Source organism: Bos grunniens, chromosome 2 (genome assembly GCF_055505025.1).
Source record: "Bos grunniens cultivar Pamir isolate PY7600 chromosome 2, Bosgru_T2T1.0, whole genome shotgun sequence".
NCBI lineage: Eukaryota > Metazoa > Chordata > Mammalia > Artiodactyla > Bovidae > Bos > Bos grunniens.
Window position 1 is genome coordinate 38,882,943 of NC_141166.1, and position 27,122 is coordinate 38,910,064.

The 27,122-nt window shown below is 35.5% G+C and overlaps 1 protein-coding gene across 25 annotated transcripts in view; it reads left to right on the top strand.

Annotated features, from left to right (window-relative positions):
• The window catches only part of KANSL1L (KAT8 regulatory NSL complex subunit 1 like), a 126,239-nt gene that overhangs the window by 43,168 nt on the left and 55,949 nt on the right, over positions 1-27,122 (top strand). For 24 of the 25 annotated variants that reach the window (XR_015142563.1, XR_015142556.1, XR_015142580.1 and 21 more), the window contains 3 exons: positions 7,956-8,097; positions 15,996-16,193; positions 17,840-17,961. Coding sequence is in view for 17 of the 25 variants with exons in the window: in XM_086342127.1 (XP_086198253.1) it covers positions 7,956-8,097; positions 15,996-16,193; positions 17,840-17,961 (462 nt within the window). In the remaining 8 variants the exon portion in view is untranslated. The remainder of the gene's footprint in view (positions 1-7,955; positions 8,098-15,995; positions 16,194-17,839; positions 17,962-27,122) is intronic. The other variant, XM_086342176.1, reaches the window with a different exon arrangement.

The window sequence follows — 27,122 nt, forward strand, 5'->3', positions numbered from 1 at the left end:
TGCCATGCCTTCTCCAAGTGTGCTCCAAGACTTAAAAGGACGTAAAACTGCAGACCTAAGAATCTCAAGTTATAAATACGATTACAAACAAAACCACATTGTGGTGTATTACAGTCAAATCGCCAAGTGCTAGTGATGTAGACAAAATCTTAAAAGCAGTAAGAGGAGGAAAAAAAACACATAAGGAAGCAAAGAAAAAAAAAATCATTGCCGACTTCTCATCAGAAGATAAGCAAGCTGGAAAGCAATGGAATGATATATTTAAAGGGCTGAAAGGAATAAAAAACTCAACCTAAAATTACTTTTAAAAACAAAGGCAAAATAACATTCCAAATAAGAAAAGTAAGAAAATTTCCTGTCAGTATACCTATATTATAAGAAATCTTAAAATGTTATTTAGGCTGAATGAATATGATACTGAGTGAAAACTCAGTCTACACAAAGGAAAGAAGTGATAGAAAATGGCAAATATATATGTCTAAAATATATCGAAATTAAATTATGCATTTCCAAATATTGCTTGGATCAAAGAAATCACAAGAGAATACATGTTTTAAACAGAATGATAATGAAAATACAGTATGTCACATTTTGTAAGATACAGCTATTAGATTACAAAAGAAATGCAAGAATTTAAAGTTACAGATTCTTAGACAAGAATTGAAAGTTACAGATTCTTACATTAGAGAAGAAGGAAAATGTAAAGTTTAAGACATAAGCCTCCCTTTTGAGCAGACGCATTTGACAAAATTCAAACCTACTCATGATAAAAACTCACAGCAGACCCAGAATAGACAGAAACTTCTTCAGTCTGAAAAAGGACATTTATAAAACATCTGTAGCTAACATTACATTTAGTGATAAAAGACTGAATGCTTTCTGTATAAGATTAGGAAGAAAGTAAGAATGTCCACTTACACAGCTTATAATTAACATTATACAGGAGTTCATAACCAGTGCAGTAAGATAAAAATAATAAAAGGAATCCGATTAAAAATAAAACTATCTGCAGTTGACATAGTAATACATAGAAAATCCTAAGGACTTTATGAGGAAGGTACTAAAACTCCTCTAAGTGAATTTGACAGCATCAAAGGATATCGGGTCACCATATAAAAGTCAACTATATTTTTATATTCTGACATCAAACAATTTATGAATGCTACATACTGGCATCCATAAGCATGAACAATGGTGACTGCAGCCATGAAGTTAAAAGACGCTTGATCTTTGGAAGAAAAGCTATGACCAACCTAGACAGCATATTAAAAAGCAGAGACGTTACTTTGCCAACAAAGGTCCATCTAGTCAAGGCTATGGTTTTTTCCAGTAGTCATGTTTGGATGTGAGAGTTGGACTATAAAGAAAGCTGAGCACCAAAGAATTGATGCTTCTGAACTGTAGTGTTGGAGATGACTCTTGAGAGTCCTTTGGACTGCAAGGAGATCATACCAGTCAATCCTCAGGGAAATTAGTCCTGAATATTCATTGGAAGGACTGATGCTGAAGCTGAAACTCCAATAGTTTGGCCACCTAATGCAAAGAACTGACTCACTGGAAAAGAACCCGATTCTGGGAAAGATTGAAGGCAGGAGGAGAAGGCGATGACAGAGGATGAGATGGTTGGATGGCATCACCAACTCGATGGACATGAGTTTGAGCAAGCTCCAGGAGTTTGGTGATGGACAGGGAAGCCTGGTGTGCTACAGTCCATGGGGTTGCAAAGAGTCAGACACGACTGAGCAACTGAACTGATAAACATGAAATACATAGAGATAAAATTTCAAAACTGCATGCAACATAGCTGAGAGAAATGACCAGTATCTGAATAAACAGAAATAATACCTTATACATGATTAGAAGATTCAGTGTTGTTAAGATGTTAATTCTCTACCAATAGATCTATGGATGCAATGCAGTCCTATTCAAAATGCTGGTCATTTATTTAAAGAGACTGTCAAGCTGATTCTCAAGCTTAGAATTGTCAAAACAATATTGGGAAAGAGCAAAGTTGGAGAATTTACTGGATTTTAAGAATTACACTAAACTACAATGATAGTGTGATACTGGGTCATGGTGTTGACACAGGTAGGTAGGTAGGTAGGTAGATGATGGAAAGATATCCTTAGGGTTCTCTGTGTGTATGTAAGTATATATACAACATATAGTATTCATATGGGTAGTCTTTTATCTATTCCAGGATAGTTTTTTTTCTTCTATTAAAGGATTATAGAATCTTTTCAACAAATGATTCAGGAACTAGATATCCTATAGAAAATAATGAATCTGGACCATACCTCATACAATACACAGAGCTTGACTTGAATTGGATTATAGATCTAGAAGTTAAAGCTGTAAGATATTTTAGAAACATGAGTAAATCATTATGACTTTGTGTTAAGCAAATATTTCTTAGGACATAAAAAAGAACTTTCCATAAAGGAACATTTGAAAAATTAGGCTGCATCAAAATTGAAATCTTTTGCTGCTCAAAAGACACCTTTAGGAAAATGAAAGGCAAGCTACAGATTGGGAGCTGTAAGCATTTACAGTGTGTATGGCCTTATATACTTATATACAGTTTATAGTCTTATATGAGTAAGATAGCTAATTAAATATGAGCAAAAGAGCTAAAAAGACATTTCATTAAGGGAAGTCATATGAAAACATGTTCTACATCAGGGATTGGAAGACTATATAGCCCATGCACCTAATCTAGCCTATTGTCTATTTTTGGAGACGAAGTTTTATTGATACATGGTTACACCCTTTTGTTTATGGCAGCTTTCATGCTATGACAGCAGAGTTGAGCAGTTACTAAACAGACCATGTGGCCCATAAAACAAATATTTCATGTCTCCCTCTTTACAGAAAGGGTGCTATCCCTTCATCTAAAGGAATGAAATTCCAGGAAAGGCTAAGTTCTTCCTAGGTGTGCAGACAGCAGAGAAGTTTGGCCTAATTTTATGTATATTTTTTTCCCAGGATAAATCTTATTATTCTTGGAATTGTAATTATTTTACAGTTGGACCTTTTTTTTTTTTTAAATCATAGTTTACTCGTTTTTATTACTAAGCTAACAGACTCTATTAAAGGCAAGATTAATTTATGCAAGTTTTTCTTTAAGTCTTGGTAACTCAAAGTGTAATATGAGAAAGCTCAGTCTTATTCTGAGGAACAAACTGTATTTCAGGGTTAAAATAGTGATGTAAAAAGAGAAAAAAAATAACAGCAAAAGAGTGATATAGATTCCTGATGTTAAGCAGAAGTTAGTGCCAGTAGGTATTGTACTCAAAATGACTTGGGTTAATCAGCTTGTACTTACTTCCATCAGTAACTTAAATGGTGACTGCAAATAAGCAAAGATGAGGATTGAAGGCTTATACTGCCTTTCTGAGGACTGACTGCCCAGTCTCACTGCCCAGGTCCACTCATGGGTGTATTTGCCCTGATCGTGACTAGAAGTAGGAGCTCCTATTTCCAGTGAAGATGAAGGCATGTGGTGGTTTGTGATCAGTTCAACCTACTCCAGAGAGATGTAGGAAGTCAAATTCTTAGTGGTCTGACAGGCCAAGCTTAATGCTAACTGAGGAGTCTAGACACTGGGTATGCTTCACATTCTTTTAAATTTCTTATTGCTTCAGCTTTGTTCTTATTTGTTACACTGTAAGTTACATAAGCTATTGTATGTGTGCTCAGTCGAGTGCGAGTCTTTGTGACCCCATGGACTGTAGCCCACCAGGCTCTTCTGTCCAAGGAATTTTCCAGGCAAGAATACTGGAGTGGCTTGCCATTTCCTGTTCCAGTGGACCTTCCCAACTCAGGGATCGAACCTACGTCTCTTGCATTGCCAAGTGGATTCTTTACCACTCTGCCACCTGGGAAGCCCATATGAGCCATTACATCATTGATAATATAAATTGTTTACAAAAACATGTTTTGTCTTTGAGGTACAACAGGTGTTAATCTCCTTTGAATGAAATAGCCATATACTTATCTGTAACATATTTACAATATAATTATTTTTTAGACCTATTTTCAAGCAAGAATCCCTTGCTCAAAGAAAGAATCCCCTAGAAGAAGTGGGGTACCCCTCATAGTCAACATAAAAGTCTGAAAAGCAGTAGTTGGGTGCCGTCTCAAAAATGACAGAATGATCTTGGTTCATTTCCAAGGCAAACCATTCAACATCACAGTAATCCAACACTATGCCCCAACCACTAATGCCAAAGAAGCTGAAGTAGAGTGGTTTTATGAAGACCTACAAGACCTCCTAGAACTAACTAACTCCAAAAAAAGATGTCCTTTTCATTGGAGGGGATTGGAATGCAAAAGTAGGAAGTCAAGTAGGCAAGTTAGGCCTTGTAGTCCAAAATGAAGCAGGGCAAAGTTTAACAGAATTTTGCCAAGAGAACACACTGGTCATAGCAGACACCCTCTTCCAACAACACAAGAGATGACTCTACTCATGGACATTATCAGATGGTCAATATCAAATCAGATTGACTATATTCTTTGCAGCTGAAGATGGAGGTCAGCAAAAATAAGACCTGGAGCTGACTGTGACTCAGATCATGAGTTCCTTATTGCAAAATTCAGGCTTTTTAAATTGGAAAAAAAGTAGGGAAAGCCACTTGGCCATTCTGGTGTGACCTAAATCAAATCCCCTATGATTATCTAATGGAGGTGATGAATAGATTCAAGGGAAAGGATCTGGTAGACAAAGTGCCTGAAGTATTATGGATGGAGGTTTGCAACATTGTATAGGAAGCGGTGACCAAAACCATCCCCAAGAAAAAGAAATGCAAGAAGTCAAAGTGGTTGCCTGAGGAGGTTTTACAAATAGCTGAGAAAAGAAGAGAAACCAAAGGGAAAGATAAACCTAACTAAATGCAGAGTTCCAGAGAATAGCAGGGAGAGATAAGAAAGCATTCTTAGGTGAACAGTGCAAGACAGCAGAAAATGATAGAATAAAGACTAGAGATCTCGTCAAGAAAATTGGAGAGATCAAGGTAACATATCATGCGAGGATGGCCATGATAAAGGACAGAAATAGTATGGACCTAACAGAAGCAGAAGAGCTTCCCTGCTAGCTCAGGCAGTAAAGAATCTGCCTGCAGTGCAGGAGACCTGGGTTCGATCCCTGGGTCAGGAAGATGCTCTACAGAAGGTAATGGCAACCCACTTCAGTATTCTTGCCTGGAGAATCCCATGGACAGAGGAGCCTGGCAGGCTACAGTCCATGGGGTCACAAGGGTCGGATACAACTTAGCAACCAAACCACCACCACCATGGGCTAACATCAACTCTATAAATTTTTATTTGTCTCTATTTTTCCATGAGCTAATAATCCGTTTGATTACCAGAGTTGTATTTTATAGGAAAATTTTCTGACTGGAGTAAAATTTAATGAAAGAATGCTTAAGATCGTCTTTGATTTCTCCATGCTTCATCATACTTCTTCAAGATCTATCCACTTTAAATCAATCTTGAATCCATCCTCTAGTCTTCATTTCTTCTTTATCTCTCACCTCATTTCCAGTCCAGGCCATTTTCATATTTTATCCTGTGTTTTGGTCAGAATAAGCCCTGGAGTAACAAATTAACCTTCTAATCTCAGTAATTTAGCACAGCAAAAGTTTACAGTGGCTTACATGAAGTCCAGTGTGGTGTGAGCTATGACCCTCTTCTACCTTGTAGCTGTAATATCTGCACTATATAGCTTTAGGTGAGCAGGTGGACTGGGAATAACTATATCAGTTTTGTTCACAGTCTGTTGGTCAGCACTAGTGACATGGCTCCAACCTAAGTGCAGTCAAGGCTGGGATATGTAGGACAGTACATGAAATATTTAGAGATCACATTATCTGTACCTCATTTAGATTATTATAAATGGTTTTATAAATGGTGTCCTAATTGGTTTCCTTATTTATTCTCATATCCCAGTACATTATCTACCTAGCAGCTTGAGTGCTCAGAAAAAAAATTGTATTACTATCTTGTGAATAACTTCCTTTTAGCATAAAATCCAGCACTTTACCCTCACTTGTGCGACTACTGCATGATACGGTCCTTGCCTTCTTCACTTCTTTCATGAACGGCAGTTAGTATTATTACACTATTCATAGATAATATTTATTTTGAAAAGGCATTTTTAGTTTGCCTATAGTTATGAAAATGTTATTTAAAAGTTTTGCAGAATCACAGTAGTAACTATAAATGGATAATACCAAAAGAAGTCCTAATTTATATGTCAGTCTCTGCAGTCAGTCACATTGTATACATAATTAGAATCTGGGGAAAAAAAAGCATTTTGAGAACATTGGTATAATAAAAATCTGTTATAATAAATAAATTCTATGTAGTAGAGTTATAATAATTCTGTTTCTCTGACAAGAAATGATCTCTTAAATGTTTTCCCTGGCTAAAGTTTATATGAAAGATATTTCTTTATGGTTATATGTATAAAAATTAATAAAGTTTAATCTTTAGAGAAGTTTTAGGTTTATAGCAAAATTGAGTTGAAAATACAGAGTTCCCATATATCCCCTGTCCCTACACAGATATGGCTTCCCTTACTGTCAATGTACTGCATAAAGGTAGTGTTTGTATAACAATCTATGAACTTACATTAACACATCTTTATCACTTAAAGTCCATAGTTTACAATAGGGTTCACTTTCAGTGTCATGCCTTCAATGGGTTTTGACAATAAATGCAATTTTTAGACATGTTTTTCATGAAGTTTGTGATTTGCCATTAAGTAGTTATTGCCCTGGAGAAGGCAATGGCACCCCACTCCAGTATTCTTGCCTGGAAAATCCCATGGACAGAGGAGCTGGTGGGCTGCAGTCCATGGGGTCACACAGAGTCGGACACGACTGAGCGATTTCACTTTCAGGTTTCTCTTTCATGCACTGGAGAAGGAAATGGCAACCCACTCCAGTGTTCTTGCCTGGAGAATCCCAGGGATGGGGGAGCCTGGTGGGCTGCCGTCTGTGGGGTCGAACAGAGTCCAACACGACTGAGTGACTTAGCAGCAGCAGCAGCAGCAGCAGCAGCAGCAGTTATTGCCCTTCAGTTGTAGTTTCACTTTCTTCTGTTATACTGTCTTCAGTTTCTTCCCTGGCAAGATGAAGCTCCTAATTGATTATCCAAAATACACACAAACCCTGTCTCTCCTCCCCGCTGTGAACTGATTGTTTTCTAGTTGGAATGGTTGAAATATTTTCATAAACTAATTAATATGTAATCTCAGAAACTGTGGATTAGAGCAGTGCTTTTGCCAAAAGATAAAGGAGATAAAATTCAAATCTCATTTTCAAATATTCATGAAAGAAAGACTTGATATAAATTTTTTGTCATTTCTGAACTGTGAATCCTAGGAATGAAGTTTTTAACCAACTATCTTAATTAACATCTCAAGATTTATATATTTGTGTGTAGCAGTGTTCCTGTTTTTGATAATTTTTGGCATTTAAAAATATTGATTCCTATTTTAGCAAATGAAAATTACATATAGTAAAATTGAGTACTGTGTGGTTTGTTACATGGATTTAGATCTAGTACAGTTCAAATGACTTGTCCTATACTTGATACCTGCTTACATATAAAAGGCTCATGTAACAGTTTTTGCACGGTGTTAGTACTGACATTTTTGTTTCTTTTCCTTTGCTGATCTACTTCTGTTTCAGCCCTTGACCATTAATAAAATATTAAATAACAAGGAGATTATCCTACCAGGTACACAGTATTGAATGAAAACAGGTGTTTGTGGGATAGAAAGATAAGGAAATAAAATATTTGAAAAATTGATGTACCATTCTTTAAGGTAATTAGATGCTTTGTAAAGAAATTTGGGATTGTATGACAAGAGTCAAGGAAGTTATTAAGCAATCTGTGTGAAAACCTAACTGTCTTTGTGCTTTAACTATCTGTGTTTGTCTTGTTCACAGTAACTGTAGTACTGAATGGAAGTGGCTTGTAGACAGAGCAAGAGTTGGCAGCCGATGGACATGGCTTCAAGCCCAGATTTCAGAGCTGGAATACAAAATCCAGCAACTAACAGATGTTCACAGGCAGATTCGTGCCTCCAAGGTATTGTGTGTTCTTCTGTTTTTAAAAAAAATACTGGTTTTAGTTTTTTATCATCTCTCCACATAAAATAATTGTTACTAGGCTTTCTGAAAATGTAATGTTGTAAGATTTGATATATTCTATAAGTTGAAATTATTTTTAAAATTTATCACAATCATTTTATCATATCAAGCAGTTAAAGAATTTCTTTACTGGATTCCAGTTAATGCAAATGATACACATTTTTTATAAGCCTGACTTTGTTGGCATTTATTTTAACTTGTGTGAAATTCTGAGTGTATCTTATTGAAATCTCTTTAGAGTTTTTTGTTTCAAGAAAAATTACAAACACATAAAAAAGTTCTAGAAAACAATATAATGAATACCTGTGTGCTGCTGCTGCTGCTAAGTCACTTCGGGGTGTAGTTTTTAGAATAATAAAGCATTACTTTACAGTTGGACTATTTATATAGTCCTTCCTGATCCAATTCCCTTTCCCCATGCTACTGATTCCAACATATTCTTTAAAATTTGCATTTTATATTGGTGTGTAGTTGATTAACAATGTTGTGTAGTTTCAGCTGTACAACAAAGTGTATCAGTTATACATACATATATATCTGTTTTTTCAGATCCTTTTTCCTTATAGCTTATTACAAAATATTCCATATAGTTCCCTGTGCTATACGTATGTCCTTGTTGATTAACTATTTTATGTATAGTAGTGTGTATATGTTAATCCCAAACTGAATTATCCCTCCCCCTTTCCCCTTTGGTAGCCATAAGTTTATCTACGTCTGTGGGTCTATTTCTGTTTTGTATATGAGTTTATTTGTATTATTTTAATGAATAACAATGAAATATCACACTTTGCAGCAACAAGGATAGACATAGAGATTATCATATGAAGTGAAGTAAGCCAGACAGAGAAAGACAAATACTTTATTATATCACTTGTATGTGGAATCTAAAAACAAAAAATTTCTACCTTTGTTTTTGTGAGAAACCGTATTCTACATAGTGAAACTGGACATAATGGAGATAATATTGTAAGGTTGATGCTGGCTGGTCTGAAACAAAAAAAAGCTGAGAAGGGAAGGAAATTGAGTCCTCAAACCATGTAGTTAGTCTAACCCCACCTAGGGTCTGCATGTCAATAACAATTATTAAGTTTTAAATTCTATCATGAGTTTATATTCTGGTAGGAGAGATACAGCACGTAAAATATAGTTGATTTTAATATAATACAATATGTGGAATGATATGTGGTTTTAATAAGATATAGGTGTGGCATAGAGAGAGTGCTTAACTCTGTCTTTAGGTGTTTGCAGATCAGAGAAAACATCAGTAAACAGGTGATGCTTTAGTATGACTTTGGAAGATAAATAGTAATTTGCTTAATGAACCTATGGAACTGAAAAAGGAATTCATTAAAGAACTGAAGGCATTAAAAAACTGAGAGTAGAACTGCCATATTACCCAGCAATCCCACTGCTGGGCATACACCCTGAGGAAACCAGAATTGAGAGAGACATGTGTACCCCAGTGTTCATCGCAGCACTGTTTACAATAGCAAGGACATGGAAACAACCTAAATTAGTCCATCGGCAGATGAACGGATAAGAGGGTTGTGGTACATATACAATGGAATATTACTCAGCTGTTAAAAAGAACACATTTGAATCAGGTCTAATGAGGTGGATGAAACTGGAGCCTATTATACAAAGTGAAGTAAGTCAGAAAGAAAAACACCAGTACAGTATATTAACACATATATATGAAATTTAGAAAGATGGTAACAATGACCCTATATGCAAGACAGCAAAAGAGACACAGATATAAAGAACAGACTTTTGGACTCTGTGAGAGAAGGCGAGGGTAGGATGATTTGAGAGAATAGCATTGAAACATATATATTACCATATGTGAAATAGATGACCAGTCCAAGTTCAATGCATAAAGTAGGGCACTCAAAGCCAGTGCACTGGGACAACCCAGAAGGATGGGATGGGCAGGAAGGTGGGAGGGGTTCAGGACGGGGGGACACATGTACGCCCATGGCTGATTCATGTCAATGTATGGCAAAAATCACCACGGTATTGTAAAGTAATTAGATTCCAATTAAAATAAATAAATATAAAAAAAAAGAATTGAAGGCATATAACAACATGATCTGTTTTAGGAATGACAAATTAGTATTGTATTCAAAAAAAGAGGAAGTATGAGTTGTTCAGGGATGGGAGAAGAAGCTAGGCAAGTCATGAATATTGTTTAATACTTTGTAAAATTTGGTGGTGATGTTTGTAGGAAGGTGGAGAGAAGCATAGACCTAAAGGCTTACCCATTCTGTCTGTTGAATTTGACGCAGCTGTGTTCAGGAATAATTTCTTGATGCAAGTCCTATTCGGTTTGTTTCTCATTTTTAACCATCTTCAGCTGGGCCTTAATTGTGGCTATCTCCCAATCCTCTCAAGATCACCAAAAAAGTTCTCTTCGTTGATCATTTTCTTTGAAAGATGTCACAAGTGTTTTTTATAGCCAGTAGAGTTCTAAGAACAAATCCAGTTTAAAGCAATTTGGAAATTTCCAAGAAAATTATTCCTGGTTGAATTGATAACTAAGTTTTATATCTGAATCTAGACAGTCTGGTTCATTTCGCTTTGACTTGAGAAAGGGTATTTTAATATTCTGTGTTCTAACTAAGCAATGCTTTATACTTGTTGAAACATTTTTTGAATTTTGGTTATGTATTTATATAATATCTATTTGTAGTCAGTTATTTTAAGGTGATAAATCTTTCCAGCAATAATATGGCTTTTATATGGCTTTAAATTTTTTCTTGGTTTAAGCTAGGTGTATGTCTGGCCCTTTGTTCCCATAAGAGTCAGATTATTTTATGGAAAATGTCATTATAATTATGCTATCAAAATACATATTTCTTTACTTTGATAGTTTTGCCTTACCTTTCTTAGAAATTAATCAAGATATTTAATTGCTTATCTATGTGCAGGTTAGTTGATTTATTAACTATTATATTGAATAGGCAAAACAACTTTTTGCTCTTATATCTTCTTGAATTATTATAGTTCAGAAACTGAAAAGAATGGTTTAATGCATTGTAAGTGAGGCAGAACTTTTTATTTATTGTATATTGAAAGGGGAAAAAACTCTTCTCAGAGATAAGGAGAAGGGAAAGAAATTGAGATGCTCTTTTATAAATAGCATTTTTAGTTTTTAAATTAATTTATTTTAATTGGAGGATAATTACTTTACAATATTGTGATGGTTTTTGCCATCTACATCAACATGAATTGGCCATGGGCATAGATATGTCCCCCCATCCTGAACCCTCCTCCCACCTCCCTACCCACCCTGTCCCTCTGGGTTATCCCAGATCACTGGCTTTGGGTGCCCTGCTTCTTGCATGGAACTTGCGCTCCTCATCTACTCTACATATGGTAATGTACTTGTTTTAATGCTATTCTCTCAAATCATCCCACTCTTGCCTCCTCCCACGGAGTCCAAAAGTCTGTTGTTTACATCTGTGTCTCCTTTGCTGCCCTACATGTGGGATCGTCATTACCGTCTTTCTAAATTCCATATATATGTGTTAATATACAGTATTTGTCTTTCTGTTTCTGACTTACTTTACTCTTCATGATAGGCTCCAGTTTCATCCACCTCATTAGAAATGACTCAAATGTGTTCCTTTTTACAGCTGAGTAATATTCCATTGTGTGTGTGTACTACAACTCCCTTATTTATTCATCTGCAAGTGGATGTCTAGGTTGCTTCTATGTCCTACCTTATAAATAGCTTTTTAAAATAAGTGTTACTGTGTATCTCTGGTCAGGAAACACAGTGTTTTCATAGGGTAAAATAAGGGACAGATGACCTAGAGTGTGTCATTGCCCATTCTTTGACACAGTCCAGATGGTGTAAATTTTGCTTCAATTTTTAGAAGAGTATTAGCAACATCCCTTCCTTGTTCTTGCAACAATTTTGTCAACACATGACAGCTTCCATATTTCTCGTATTCTCTGCTCCAGCTTTTACTTAGACAGTAGCTTCTTTTCACTTTAATTTTTTTTTTAATAATTTTTCTTAGTTGGAGAAACTGGCTAAATTATATTAAATAGCTTCTCTTTTAGATTTCTTCTGTTATCCTATAATAGGGTCTTCCACATCTTAAATTGTGTATTTTACTTTAAAATTTTTCATTTAAGTTTTTTGCTTGAAATTAGTTTTGATGACTTTATATAAAATGTCACTGATGAAACCATGCATCTCAGATGGAACTTGAACCCACAGGCCAAGATGAAAATCCAGCCAGAACCCAGACTGGGAATTGACCCCACGGTCTTTTAATTGAGATCACACCTGATCTCAGGACTTAATGACACTCAGGTTCTTGATGTCTCATTGCAGAAAGAATTTAGAGAGAGACAAAGTGATAGGTAAGAAGTGGATTTATTTAGAGAGAAACACCCTCTACAGACAGAGTGTGGGCCGTCTCAGAAGATGAGAGGCCCTGAAATATGATGTGGTTAGTTTTTATGGGCTGGGTAATTTCATAGGCTAGGATGTGGGAAGATTAGTCCAACTATTTAGGGAAAAGGGATGGAGATTTCTAGGAATTGCACGATGCCCACTTTCTGACCTTTTATGGTTCACCTCAGAACTGTCATGGCACTGGTAGGTGTGTCATTTAGCATGCTACTGTATTGCCATGAGCGTGTAAGAGGCCCAAGCTCCACTGGAAGTCAAATATTCCACCATCTTTGGCCTGGTTGCTGCTGCTGCTGCTGCTAAGTTGCTTCAGTCGTGTCCAACTCTGTGTGACCCCACAGACGGCAGCCCACCAGGCTCTCACGTCCCTGGGATTCTCCAGGCAAGAACACTGGAGTGGGTTGCCATTTCCTTCTCCAGTGCATGAAAGTGAAAAGTGAAAGTGAAGTCGCTCAGTCGTGTCTGACTCTTCGCGACCCCATGGACTGCAGCCCACCAGCCTCCTCCGTCCATGGGATTTTCCAGGCTAGAGTACTGGAGTGGGTTGGCCTGGTTGGTTCTAACCAATTTTTGTCTTGTCCTATGGGTGTGTCGTTCTTTGAAAGGCGGTGCACTGCCCCCTTCCCTCCTGTTACACTGAGGCAATTGTTTATATTTTCATATTATTTCATCTCTAATGAGGAATCTGGGAGTGGAAGTGGGGATCTCTCTAGTGTTATTATCAGGAGTGGTTGTCATCTCTGAGCAACTGATTTGCTTTCATCTTTTGCTAGAGTTTTCACTTGTCTCAGTTAACCCAATTTATCCTTCTAAAAAACTTTTGTGGTTTTTATTCACCTTATTTCATCTATCATTAGACTGTTTTCCTGATTTTTTTAAAAAAATTCAGATTAATTGAGTTATGATCAGCAAACATTGTAAAATAACCATCATGGTGACCCAACACATATATCTTTTCCTGATTTTTAAGAACAGAAACTTATTTCTGCAATACCTCCAGCGGATTTAATCTTCTTTACTTTCTTCTCTGTTCTTGGTTATGGCAGAGAAAAATTGTGGGCCATTCTTATGTTATGAGAGTTTTGTCAGGGCAACAGTTTAAGAGAACAAAATGGATTATGAAGTTGGCTATGAGTGATTCCCTTGCTGAATTTTTTAAATGTTTTTCTTAATTCAATCAACGATAGCAGGCCTTCTACTTAAAAAAAGGTAGTATTTTAAAGGTTTGGAAATTGGACTTTTGAAATTCAGAATCAATTTTCCCCTAGAAACAATATTGTAAGTAGGGATAATAAAATCATGGTAATTCACAGCAGCCTGGCCCATAATATAAACTGTAATAAAAACAAATGAAATTATAAATAATATAGTGAAAACTTATATTTCTTTTGTATACAAGTACTTGTGAAAAACCTGCTAGAGACTTGTACAAATTTTGGGTAGATATTTCAGATACTTTCAAGCACTTTTGAGGTTGATGATACTATGTCTGTCAGATCTAATTTAATTTTTAAAATATCAAGTAAAACAGAAGCTACTTTTAAATACATTTCTTGAGATTTCTAGAGAGCCATATTTGTACGTTCTATAAAAATAGTCATTGAAGTAGGATCAACAGTTGGACTCCCTTATCTTTATAAAAGTTACTAGTGCTGTTAAAGTATAGTTTAAGAAATGTTACTTTTACTAAGCATCATTTGTAATATATTACTATAAAATACTAAAGTGGATACTTAATACAGTATCTGAATATGTTAATTCTAAAGTGGTATATTCTCTCAACTATAGTGTAAACTAAAATTATTGATATATAACATATAATCTATAGGTAGTTTCCACCCTATGTATAGCACTTATACATGATATAAGCTAGCCATGGCAATTTAATTTATCCCATCTTGAAATACTATACACTTGTATAATTGTTTTAGTCTGTTTTTGATTTCAATAATATATTTTAGCCACATTAGGCATTTAATACCTTTGCAACTAGCCAATAGGAACTTACTGACATTTTGCCAGAAAAATAGTAATATTCATATATGCACACAATATACACACACACACTTAAATGTTTCATAATAATATGTATTATTTGCAGGGGCAAGTGTAATAAAAGGGATAGGAAGGGAAGAAATACTATGGTGAGAACTATGAAACCATTCAAATGACACTTGTGCACTCCTTTTTCCCCTTTCTCTCATTTCTTTGTTACTTCTAAGGGACCTAAGGATAAGGACAGTTGGAGTGAAGATGATAGGAAATGGGGGAGAAAATTCAGCAAGCCAGTTGAGTAGTATGTGTGTGTATGAATGGTAGGCAGGGAGAACAGAGGCAGCTAGATCCCTACTCATTTCTCCAGTTACTTACATTTCAGAAAATACCCCTTAAAGTTGAAAACTTGTGTCTATATTATTAATCCATCTACTCTGCAAGCAAAGAGAACTTGATTAGTTTAGAGAGTACTTTTTCTCAATAGTACAGTCCAATCCATGGTTGCTGGCTGGCCACAACAGTGTTGGGGTTCTTTAGAATGCTCTGAAAGGAGTTAATATAAAGTTAGCTTATTGTTTGGATGTTTGTAAGTTTGATATTTTAATTTATGAAATTTGTTGTTGTTCAGTCACTCAGTCTTGTCCGACTCTGCGACCCCATGGACTGCAGCACTCCAGGTTTCCTGTCTACACTATCTCCTGGAGTTTGCTCAAACTCATGTCCATTGAGTCGGTAATGCCATCCACCATCTCATCCTCTGTTGCCACCTTCTCCTCCTGCCCTCAATCTTTCCCAGCATCAGGGTCTTTTCCAATGAATTGGCTCTTTGCATCAGGTGGCCAAAGTATTGGAACTTCAGCATCATTCCTTCCAACTTTTTCTTTATTCTGAATGTATCATGCTTTTAATGCTAATAACTAAAACCAATAAGAAAGGCAATTGCTTGTATATAATTTATGACAGTACTTTACAAGGCTAATCCATCAAACATATACATGTTATTTTAGTTTAGATCAGTGACTTTTTTTACAGAGTTAAACTAGTACTTCTGTCCAAGTTTGATGCATGAAAACAGGGCACTCAAAGCTGGTGCACTGGGACAGCCCTGAGGGATGGGATGGGGAGGCAGGTGTGGGTGGGTTCAGGATGGGGGACACAAGTACACCCATGGCTGATTCATGTCAATGTATGGCAAAACCACTACAATATTGTAAAGTAATTAGCCTCCAGTTAAATAAATAAATTTAAAAAATGTTAACACTTCAAAAAAAAAAAAAAAAAAAGAGTACTTCCAACTGTCTATTTTCTGATTTCTAGGGAATAATAAAAAGCATGGTTCACATGCATTGTAACATTTAAGTTCTTCCAGCAATCAATTTGTTTTCATTGCAACTCTTTAATTGCTGTTTGTCTAGGGGATAGTGATCCTAGAAGAATGTCGACTTCCAAAAGACATATTGAAAAAGCAAGTACAATTTGCAGACCATCCAGCTTCCTTAAACACTTCTGGGACTCCCCAGATTCCTCAAGAGAGTCAAGATCCTTTACCAGAACAAGATTTCGAAATGTCACCAAGTAGCCCTACACTACTTCTTCGCAATATAGAAAAACAGGTAATGTGAGGTATGAGTGGACTTTGAGTGGATTTTGTAAACTGTTCTACTTAAATATGTTTCTTAAGAATATCAATTTCTTAAGACATTGATTATTGAAGTTGGTCATTTGACATTAAGTACAATTAAAATATTTAGTATATCTAGTCTAATAGTGATATAATTAAAGTTATTTAAATATAATATGTCAAGCATTGGCACATAGCAATAGGGTGATCAACTCATTATACTAGGGTTGGAAAATCTTGTTTTCTAACAAAATTGCTATCATTAAACTTTTTTCATGGGGAAAGAACTGGGGTACCACTTAATAGATCTGAGTGGGGTATTTGATTGACTTACTGATAGACGATTTTAGTGAAAGATAACATTGGAATATGGATTATTTCATTAAAAAGTGATTGTGGAAATAGTCTTAATAGATCTTTGATAAATTATTTTGATTCCAAAACTTTTTCTGGTATTTAAATCCTCTTATGAATAACTCATAAATATTCAAAATAAAAAATTTTGTCTTGGGAGATGGATATATACCAACATAATTAGCAGTGGTTTTCTCTGTGAAATATTATTACAGGTTATTTTTCTTTTCATTTTTGAAACCTCTTCATACTTTCCCTTTTTTCTGTAATGAACTATAGTAGATTATATGTGTAATGAAAAAGGTGTCACTCTTTTGTAGAAATGTACTGTTTCCATTGATATGGCTTATGCATATTATAATTGTTATATGTGATTGTTTTGAGAATAATTAATATTTATTATATATTACAAATACATTACATGTAAATTTGGGATAAGAATGAATGAAAATTTGGGGTATCTGAAAAAACTGGTATATTCAAATTAGGAAAAAATTTGAGAAGGAAGCCTAAGCTTGAATTCTAGCTCTATTTATTTTCCTTTTAAATTTATTTTTAATTTGAGGATAATTGCTTTATAATATTGTGTTGATTTCTGTCATACAACATGAATCAGCCATAAGTGTGTGTGTGTGTGTATGTGTGTATATATATATCTCCCCTTTCTCTTGAACCTCTTTCCCACCCGTCCCATCCCGTCCCTTGTAGGTTGTCACAGAGCACCAGGTTGTCCTAGCTCCACATCATACCAATTTTATAATCCTTGATTGAGCTGCTTAATCTATCTTTTCTTCAGCTTCCTCATCTGTAATTGATTTTAATAATAGTAGTATCAGTAGTTTTTAATATTATCTACTTTGCAGGTTAGTCATAAAGATAGCAATATTCTATGTTTAGTGCTTAATATAGTGCCTGGCATATAGTTGGCACTTAATAAATTATAGCTATGAGTTTGTTTTTATTAATTTGGCTACCTCAAAGGAGATATTTTATAGATGGTATCAGCTGAATTTTTAGAATTTTTAGTGTTTTTGAAGATAGGATGAGTAGACAAAGGAACTGAGCAAAAACGGATATGGAAAAAGAGGAGCACTTAAAAATGTAGATTTATTTATAATAAATGGAAAAATTAGTAATGGTATAAATTGTCTTTATAGAGTAAAATATGTACTAAAACAAACATTTACTTGTTTCATGAGAGGTTAAACTTTAATAGGCACTAAAGGTCTGAGATTTAACCATATTTCTTGTAGCAACAGTAAAAGGTTTACTATTTTCTTGCAGAGTGCACAGTTGACTGAAATCATCAACAGTTTGATTGCTCCTCTCAACTTGTCCCCTACATCATCACCCCTCTCTTCTAAATCGTGTAGCCATAAATGTCTGGCTAACGGCATTTCCAGGAGGTAGGTGTCAGTGAGTTAGTTTTACTTCTCAGTTTGGCTTTGCTTATTTTATTTTGTTTTGATCTTTTAAGTACTGTAACTTCTTTTTTTTTCTTAAGCATTATTAGAGTACAATCAATAAACCATGGATGCATTTTTAGATAACATCAAACTTTTATAACTAAGGGAACTGTAAACCTGAGAATGAGGAAGAAAGCTTTCCAGGAAGTTTTGTAATGTTTCTTACAAAGAAAAACAGTGATATGATGTGCTTCAGTAATACTGCCATATTTAATATGCCTTCCATTTTGTACATTTTATAGTCTTCAGCTCCATACTGCCGTTGCAATTCATTTTAGTAAAAGATCCTATATATAGTTTGGGCATGGAAGGCTGATTGGTAGATACCATCCATAAAATTGAGCTTAAGTTTTACTCATTTTGTAAATGAGTCATTCTGTAGCTCAGCTTTTGTAAGATAAATTTTTTACTAAATGTAGTTAATATAGTAATTCCTACAATCCTTAGCAATTTATTATGTCATGTTAGCAAAAAATATAGATACTATGAATCCTCTTTTGGGAACAGCATTTGTTTCCTTTATTTTGCTTACTTTTCTCTTTTAAGCTTTCATTTTAAAGATAAATTACAATTAAAAAGCTACTAGAATATTATTTTGTGCATCTCATTTTTTTCAAATAAAATTGTAATGTGGGCTTCTTTGCCTTAAGTACCATAAAGAATTAAGTGTAATTTAGTACTGGAAATATTTGTATTAATAATTATATATGGTTTATTATTAAATTAAAAATAACAAGAAAGGGAAATTTATACCACAATGAAAATTATGCTAAGTAGCTATCAGATTCTTAATGAGACTAGTGGATGTAAACTAAGTCTTAAAAATGCTGTTATTTTTATTTCTAATTTATTGTTTTGAAAGTAATTTTTAATACTTTTACAGTTTTGTTTGTGCAGGCTCATTTTTACATTATTCTATTATGGAAACAGTAATTCTGTTGGTTTTACTTTTATTTTTGTTGACTTTATATTCAATCCTGGTATCACTGATGATTCTCCTGAAAGTAAAGATTCTAATATGTTCTAATAGATAATTATAATATCTTCATTTATGAGGACGTTTCCTCATTAAAAAAGTCATAATTATAAGTTGAGCCACTAAGCACCATCAAATTGTGATTTGGGGCTAAGTCAATTTTAGATTATATTTTGTTTACCTAAGTAGGCCTTATGCTGTTATACTCACGTGGGTGTGGTATGTATGTGTATGTGTGTACTAATTTTCATCTTAATGTACTTGCATATATTTTTGATCATTTATTCACAAAGTATTTATTGCTTAACTGTTGCTATATGCCCTATAGTTAAAGTCCTAGGAACACAATGATTAAGAAGACAAAATCTTCACTTGTAAATAGCTTAAACAGTTTAGTAGGTTAAACATGTAATTGTTTAAAATACCATATAATAGTGGAATTGTGTGGAGTTGTTTGAATATTTGGTTTTAATAGCTGTCATAGTTGAAAAACGTACCTCATAAAAATATACAAATCCAAATGAAAGAAATGTAACATTGGCTGTGTTTACCAAATCATGATACTTTTTCAGTCCTATCTTTATATAGTCAAAGGTCCTTATTGAAATCAGTTAGTAATTGCCATCTTTCTTGATGTTAAGTAGTTGTTCCTACAAACTAATTTGAAAGATTATTTCTGAAAGTTTGTAACAGGTTGAAAACCTAAAATTATTTGATAGATTTAAGAGCAGATAAAATTTTGCTCTCCAGCATTTTGAAGTGTGCTGATATATATGTTTTAATTAATTTTATTTTCACTAATGTGTTTATTTTTGACAACAATGAACACTTTTTTCCAAATATTTTATACATGAATTTTTTGCACTTATTTTCACATTTCCTATCAAAATGTTATATTCCCTTGAAGGAAAGATTGTAATAGTTATTTTCTAACATTTGCTAGAAAATGTAACACAGCTCCCTTTCATCAACTCAGAGAAGATGAGAGAATTTAGAATGTTGAGTTTTTTAAATGCCTAATTTATCTTTAATAAGTCTTGTTACCAGATAACAGTAAACTGCTATATGAAACAAATGATTTGGGGAATACTCCAGATCTCATAAAAAATTTTTGTAAAAATTCTATTTATGATAGTATATACTATAATATATTAACCAGGAACATAGAAACTAGAATATATTACAGATAAGAAAATAATAACACCGAAAGAAAATTTTGAGGATATGTTGTCATTGTGTTAGATACCAAAGAGAGGTACTAAAAAATATCTCTTGGTTTTATCAGTTGAGACTTTAGCAAGAATATGTAGTGTGGCATGACAGAAATAAGAGTTGATTATGAATGGAATGGGAGGTGAAATAGAGAGGAGTCCAGACTGTATTTTCAAGGGTGCTGACTGTAAAGGCTGAAATAAAATGAATACACAAAGTCAGGGAAGGTGTTTTTGTTTTTAAGATGGAAGAAATGTAAGCATCTTTATTAAAATAAAGAGAAGAGAAAGAGCCGCAGATGGGAAATGTAGAGGTACATACCACAAAGTTATGGAGGAACCTTATGGCAGGAGAAAGTAATGTAAAATAATTTAACAGATTATTTTACATTGCTCATATTTAAGAGTATTATCAAAGCTTTTAAAAATTAATCAAATATATAATTTCACCTTATAGTAATATATGGAAAAGTTTTAATAAGAGATATTGATATTGAAGCAATGTAAAATTTATTTTTTGTGGAGCTTCTGACTCTGGGAGTAAAATGTCAAATGAAAGTGAAAGTCGCATATTCGACTCTTTACAACCCCAAGGAATTCTCCAGGCCAGAATACTGGAGTGAGTAGCCTTTCCCTTCACCAGGGGATCTTCCCAATCCAGGGATCGAACCCAGGTCTCCCGCATTGCAGGCGATTCTTTACCAGCTAAGCCACAAGGGAAGCCCATGTCAAGTGAGGCCTAGTTTTATTTCTTATATCTTTCTGTTTTTCCAATATTCTTGTTATTTTTTTCCTTTATATGTAGTTTAATAGGAACAAAACATCTTTTAAACTCAGAGATTTTCAAGAGTAAGGGCTTGCCCTGTTTAATGTTATTCAAATCACAAAGTACTTACTATTCACTTTATGTATTAAAGTAAATGTGAAGGTAAGAAAATTCATTTGAGTAAGAATTTAAAAATTCTGGTAAAGTGTACATACCATAAAATTTACCATTTAATCATTTTTAAGTTTTAGGAGCATTAAGTAATTCACATTTTTGTCAATAGTCTCCATCATCCATCTCCAGTGCTTTTTCATCTTCCTAAACTAAAACTCTATCTATTAAATAATACCTCCACATTCTTCCTTCTTCCTGGTTCTTAGCAACCGCCATTCTATTTTATATCTCTATGAGGCCGACTATGCTAGGTATTTTATATAAATGTAGTTTTTGTCCTTTTGTGATTGCCTTGCTTCACTTTGCGTAATGTTGTCAAGGTTCATCCATATTGTAGCATATGTCATCATTCTCTTTTTAAGGGAATAAAATTCTACTTTATGTATGAACATTGTTTTAAACTTTAAATCAGTTTATTGACATAGTAACACAACACACTTGCCTCTCTGACACCCCCATGCCCCTCACCCAGCATATTGATAGATGTCTCCCGCTTCCTCCTCCCTGAAACAGGCTATTCAGTGAAACAGGGTAGGCCACTTCTACGTCCCCAGTGTCACGCCTAAGCTCTGTGGAGCAAGGTCTCAGGCACTGCTCAGAACCTGTTAGGGAGAGAGTGGGCAGTTAGGCCTGTACTCAGCCAGGCAGTCATCCAGTCTCTAAGAACAGATTCCCCTACAACACTCAGGCTCTGAGTTGCTGTTTTGTTTACCCATTGATCTTTGGATGAATATTTGGGTTGCTTCCACCTTTTGGCTAGTGTGAATAATGCTTCTGTGAACAGGGCTATACAAATATCTGTTGAGGTCCCAGCGTTTTATTATTTGCATATGTACCCAGAAGGGGAATTGGTGGATTGAATAATAGGTTTATTTTTCAATTGTTTACATTGTAAATGAGAAATTATTGAATGCTGTTAACAACATTTCTAAACCACAAGTTAAAAAAATAAGCAAGAGCCCAGAAAAGTAAACAAGGCACAGCAGTCTACTTTGTCTGAGACCAAATTTTGACAAAATATCAAGTTGAGGATTTGGTAGCTTTGTGTGGAAAGAGAGAAAGCTAGATCCAGAAAAATCGAGTGAAGTTTTAATAGCTTGGGTTAGAGGATGATAAATCAGAGCCCATGGCCTTGCCTATATATATATATGTATATATATTGTTTTGTATACATATATATATTGTAAATATGTTTTTTTATATGTAAATATATGTATATATATTATTTTTCATATTCTTTGCTGCATATCAGAAGCACAACATTGAGCATAGCACCAAGGAAAATAGCAAACCTGCTTTGAAATAATGTGAACATTATAGGGATTTGACATGGATTTTCAGTCCAAATTTCCATCTGTGAGTCATCAAGGAATCCCTAGTTTAAAATGATTTTAGAATGGATGACACTACAAAATAGGTGCAAAGTCAAATGCAGATTCTCTCTAGGGGAAGGTACCTTCTTTCTTCAGTCAGTTCAGTTCAGTCACTCAGTCGTGTCCCAATTCTTTGTGACCTCATGGACTGCAGCAAGCAAGGCCTCCCTGTCCATCACCAACTCCTGGAGTTTACTCAAACTCATGTCCATTGAGTCGGTGATGCCATCCAGTCATCTCATACTCTGTCATCTCCTTCTCCCGCCTTCAGTGTTTCCCAGCATCAGGGTCATTTCCAGTGAGTCAGTTCTTCACATCAGGTGGCCAAAGTATTGGAATTTCAGCTTCAGGATCAGTCTTTCCAGTGAATATTCAGGACTGATTTCCTTTAGGATGGACTGGTTGGATCTCCTTGCAGTCCAAGGGATTCTCAACAGTCTTCAACACTACAGCTCAAAAGCATCAATTCTTCAGTGCTCAGCTTTCTTTATAGTCCACCTCTCACATCCATACATAACTACAGGAAAAACCATAGCTTTGACTAGACGGTCCTTTGTTGGCAAAGTAATATCTCTGCTTTTTAATATGCTGTCTACATTGGTCATCGGAGAAAGCAATGGCACCCCAATCCAGTACTCTGCCTGGAAAATCCCATGGATGGAGGAGCCTGGTAGGCTGCAGTCCATGGAGTTGCCAAGAGTTGGACACGACTGAGTGACTTCATTTTCACTTTTCACTTTCATGCATTGGAGAAGGAAATGGCAACCCACTCCAGTGTTCTTGCCTGGAGAATCCCAGGGACGGGAGAGCCTGGTGGGCTGCTGTCTATGGGGTCGCACAGAGTCGGACGCGACTGAAGCGATGCACCAGCAGCAGCAGCTACATTGGTCATAACTTTCCTTCAAAGGAGGAGAATCTTTTAATTTCATGGCTGCAGTCACCATCTGCAGTGATTTTGGAGCCCCCCAAAATAAAGTCTGTCACTGTTTCCCCATCTATTTGCCATGAAGTGATGGGACCAGATGCCATGATATTAGTTTTCTGAATGTTGAGCTTTAAGCCAACTTTTTCACTCATCTCTTTCATTTTCATCAAGACGCTCTTTAGTTCTTCTTCACTTTCTGCCATAAGAGTGGTGTCATCTGCATATCTGAGGTTATTGATATTTCTCCCTGCAATCTTGATTCCAGCTTGTGCTTCATCCAGCCCAGCGTTTCTCATGATTTACTCTGCATAGAAGTTAAATAAGCAGGGTGACAATATACAGTCTTGATGTACTCCTTTTCCTATTTGGAACCAGTCTGTTGTTCCATGTCCAGTTCTAACTGTTGTTTCCTAACCTGCATACAGATTTCTCAAGAGGCAGGTCAGGTGGTCTGGTATTCCCATCTCTTTCAGAATTTTCCACAGTTTGTTGTGGTTCACACAGTCAAAGGCTTTGGCATAGTCAATAAAACAGAAGTAGACTTTTTCAGGAACTCACTTGCTTTTTTGATGATCCAGGAGATGTTGGCAATTTGATCTCTGGTTTCTCTGCCTTTTCTAAATCCAGCTTAATCATCTGTACCCTCACGGTTCACATACTGTTGAAACCTGGCTTGGAGAATTTTGAGCATTACTTTACTAGCGTGTGAGATGAGTGCAATTGTGTGGTAATTTGAGCATTCTTTGGCATTGCCTTTCTTTGGGATTAGAATGAAAACTGACCTTTCCAGTCCTTTGGCCACTGCTGAGTTTTCCAAATTTGCTGGTGTATTGAGTGCAGCACTTTCACAGCATCATCTTTTAGGATTTGAAATAGCTTAACTGGAATTCCATCTCCACTATCTTTGTTTGTAGTGATGCTTTCTAAGACCCACTTGACTTCACATTCCAGGATGTCTGGCTCTAGGTGGGTGATCCCACCATCATGATTATCAGGATGGTGAAAATTTGTTTATAGTTCTTTTGTGTATTCTTGCCGCCTCTTCTGCTTCTGTTAGGTCGATACCATTTCTGTCCTTTATCGAGCCCATCTTTGCATGAAATGTTCCCTTGGTATCTCTAATTTTCTTGAAGAGATCTCTAGTCTTTCTCATTCTATTGCTTTCCTCTATTTCTTTTCATTGATCACTAAGGAACACTTTCTTATCTCTGCTTGGTATTCTTTGGAGCTCTGCATTCAAATGGGTATATCTTTCCTTTTCTCCTTTGCCTTTTGCTTCTCTTCTACTCACAGCTATTTGTAAGGCCTCCTCAGACAACCACTTTGCCTTTTTGCATTTCTTTTCCTTGGGGATGGTCTTGCTGCCTGTCTCCTGTACAGTGTCACGAACCTCCGTCCATAGTTGTTCAGGCACTCTGTCTATCAGATCTAATCCCCTGAATGTATTTGTCACTTGCACTGTATAATTGTATGGGATTTGATTTAGGTCATACCTGAATAGTCTAGTGGTTGTCCCTACTTACTTCAGTTTAAGTCTGAATTTGGCAATAATGAGTTCATGATCTGAGCCACAGTCAGCTCCTAGTCTTATTTTTGCTGATTGTATAGAACTTCTCCATCTTTGGCTGCAAAGAATATAATCAATCTGATTAGGGCCAGGAGATCCTTAGAAATCATTTTTTGAGGGCAGTGATCAGCACAGTCAAATATAAAATATAGTCAAGCACAAGGACCCAGGACAATAAGGTAAGGAAAATGAGAAAGTAACAGCAAAAACATGCTTTCCTGGTGGCTTAGTGGTAAAGAATCTTCCTGCCGATGCAGGAGACACAGATTCAATCCTTGGTTCGGAAATACCCCATGGCAAAGAAAATGGCAATCTGCTTCAGTATTCTTGCCTGGAGAACCCCGTGGACAGAGGAGCCTGGTGTGCTGCAGTCCACGGCATTGCAAAGAGTTGGACTCAACTTAGCACGTGAGTAACAATAGCTGTAAACCTCATAGGCCAGCTATTACCGAAGATACTGGTCACATAGGTACCTGGAGTCACTGAGGTACCAACTATTTTTGTCATATCTCTTGGGAAGGTAAAATGTTGCTGAATTGTTTTTGGTCTACCTAATTTGCTTGGGACTCTGTAATTAAACCAAGTACTCTTAAATTGAGGATAAACACACTATTGGGTTTTTTTCTCTTATTATGTTTTATTTTCATATTATACTAGGAAAACATACCTTCTCAAAAGACTGCCTCGGGACATGTAATCTCCTTTCTCCCCCCTAAAAGATTTAAACTTTTGTTTATTCTTAATTATAGTGGCTTTTAATTTAGTGGTTTGTGGGGAACTTGAGATTATGGAAGTACATATATACTTTTTCATGTACTTTTTGTTTTCAACATTTTGTGACCTTGGGCAAGTCAGTTAATTTCTTTACATTGCATTTCTTTAATTCTAAATTTACTGGGATACAAATATTTTCTAAAGTAGTTTCTAGTGCTAGTAGTCTTCAATCAAATGTTTATTTGTAAAGAATTCCATTTATTCAAACAAATGAAAAATAAAAACAGAAAGGTCTCAGTACAGCTTAAAATGTATATCTCTTTGTAACATCATTATTGTTCTTTGCTTTGGATGTTTTATGTTAGCTTATATCTAGAGATTTAGTGAATAAAGAGAAATTACTCAACACATTTTATTACCTTTAAAGCATAATATAAAATTTATTATGGCAAGAAGTACCCAAGACAATAGGAGGAATGATGATCCTCCTCAAGTGTCAAAAACTTTCGAATAAGCCATTTGGTAAGAACTAAGTCAAATTTATTACACATTGCCTTTCTTGGATGATTCTCATCTTAGTTTTTCTTTGATAACTCAGGCTCATCCCTGTGTCCACATCCTCACAGACTATCAATATTAATAATTGTATATCAATGAAAGAATTCACTTAATAGTTAGCAAATACATACCGAGTGATACAGGGTGCCAGGCATTGGATTGGCTTGGGTTGTGATGTTGAACAAAACCAGGTGTGGTCTCTGACCTTATGGTATAGAGTCTAACTGGGTAAAAATGGTATCAGCTGAAGAACCACGCAAATCAATGTGTAATTGAAAATCCTGGGACTTCCCTGGTGGTCTAGTGACAAAGATTCCATGCTCTCCATGCAGGGGGCCCTGGTTCAGTCCCTGGTCAGGCAGCTAGATCCCCCACACCGCAACTAAAAGACTCTGTGTGCCACAACTAAGACCTGGCGCAGGCAATAAATACATAAAGAAACATTTTAAAAGTAAATACTAAAAAAAAAAATATCCTGGTGGGACTCCCTTGGCAGTCTAGCGGATGGAAGTCCATGCTTCCAAGGCAGAGAGCTCAGATATATCCCTGGTCAGGGAACTAAGATCCCACATGCCACAGACAAAATGTGAAGAAAAATTTTAAATAAAAAAATAAAATTAAAATCCTGGTCAAGTGCTATGAAGAAAACTCATTGCATTGTTAAATAGTTCTGAAATTAGATGGGTCTGAGATCAGTCCCAACTGTAGAACTTAGTAGCATTGTGATTTTAGGCAACTTTCTAAATCACAGTTAAAATGCAAATAGTTTGCTTGCTGGGTTATTGTGAGGATCAAATGAGAGAAGTGTGATATAATTTTACTCTTGTTTTTTACTCG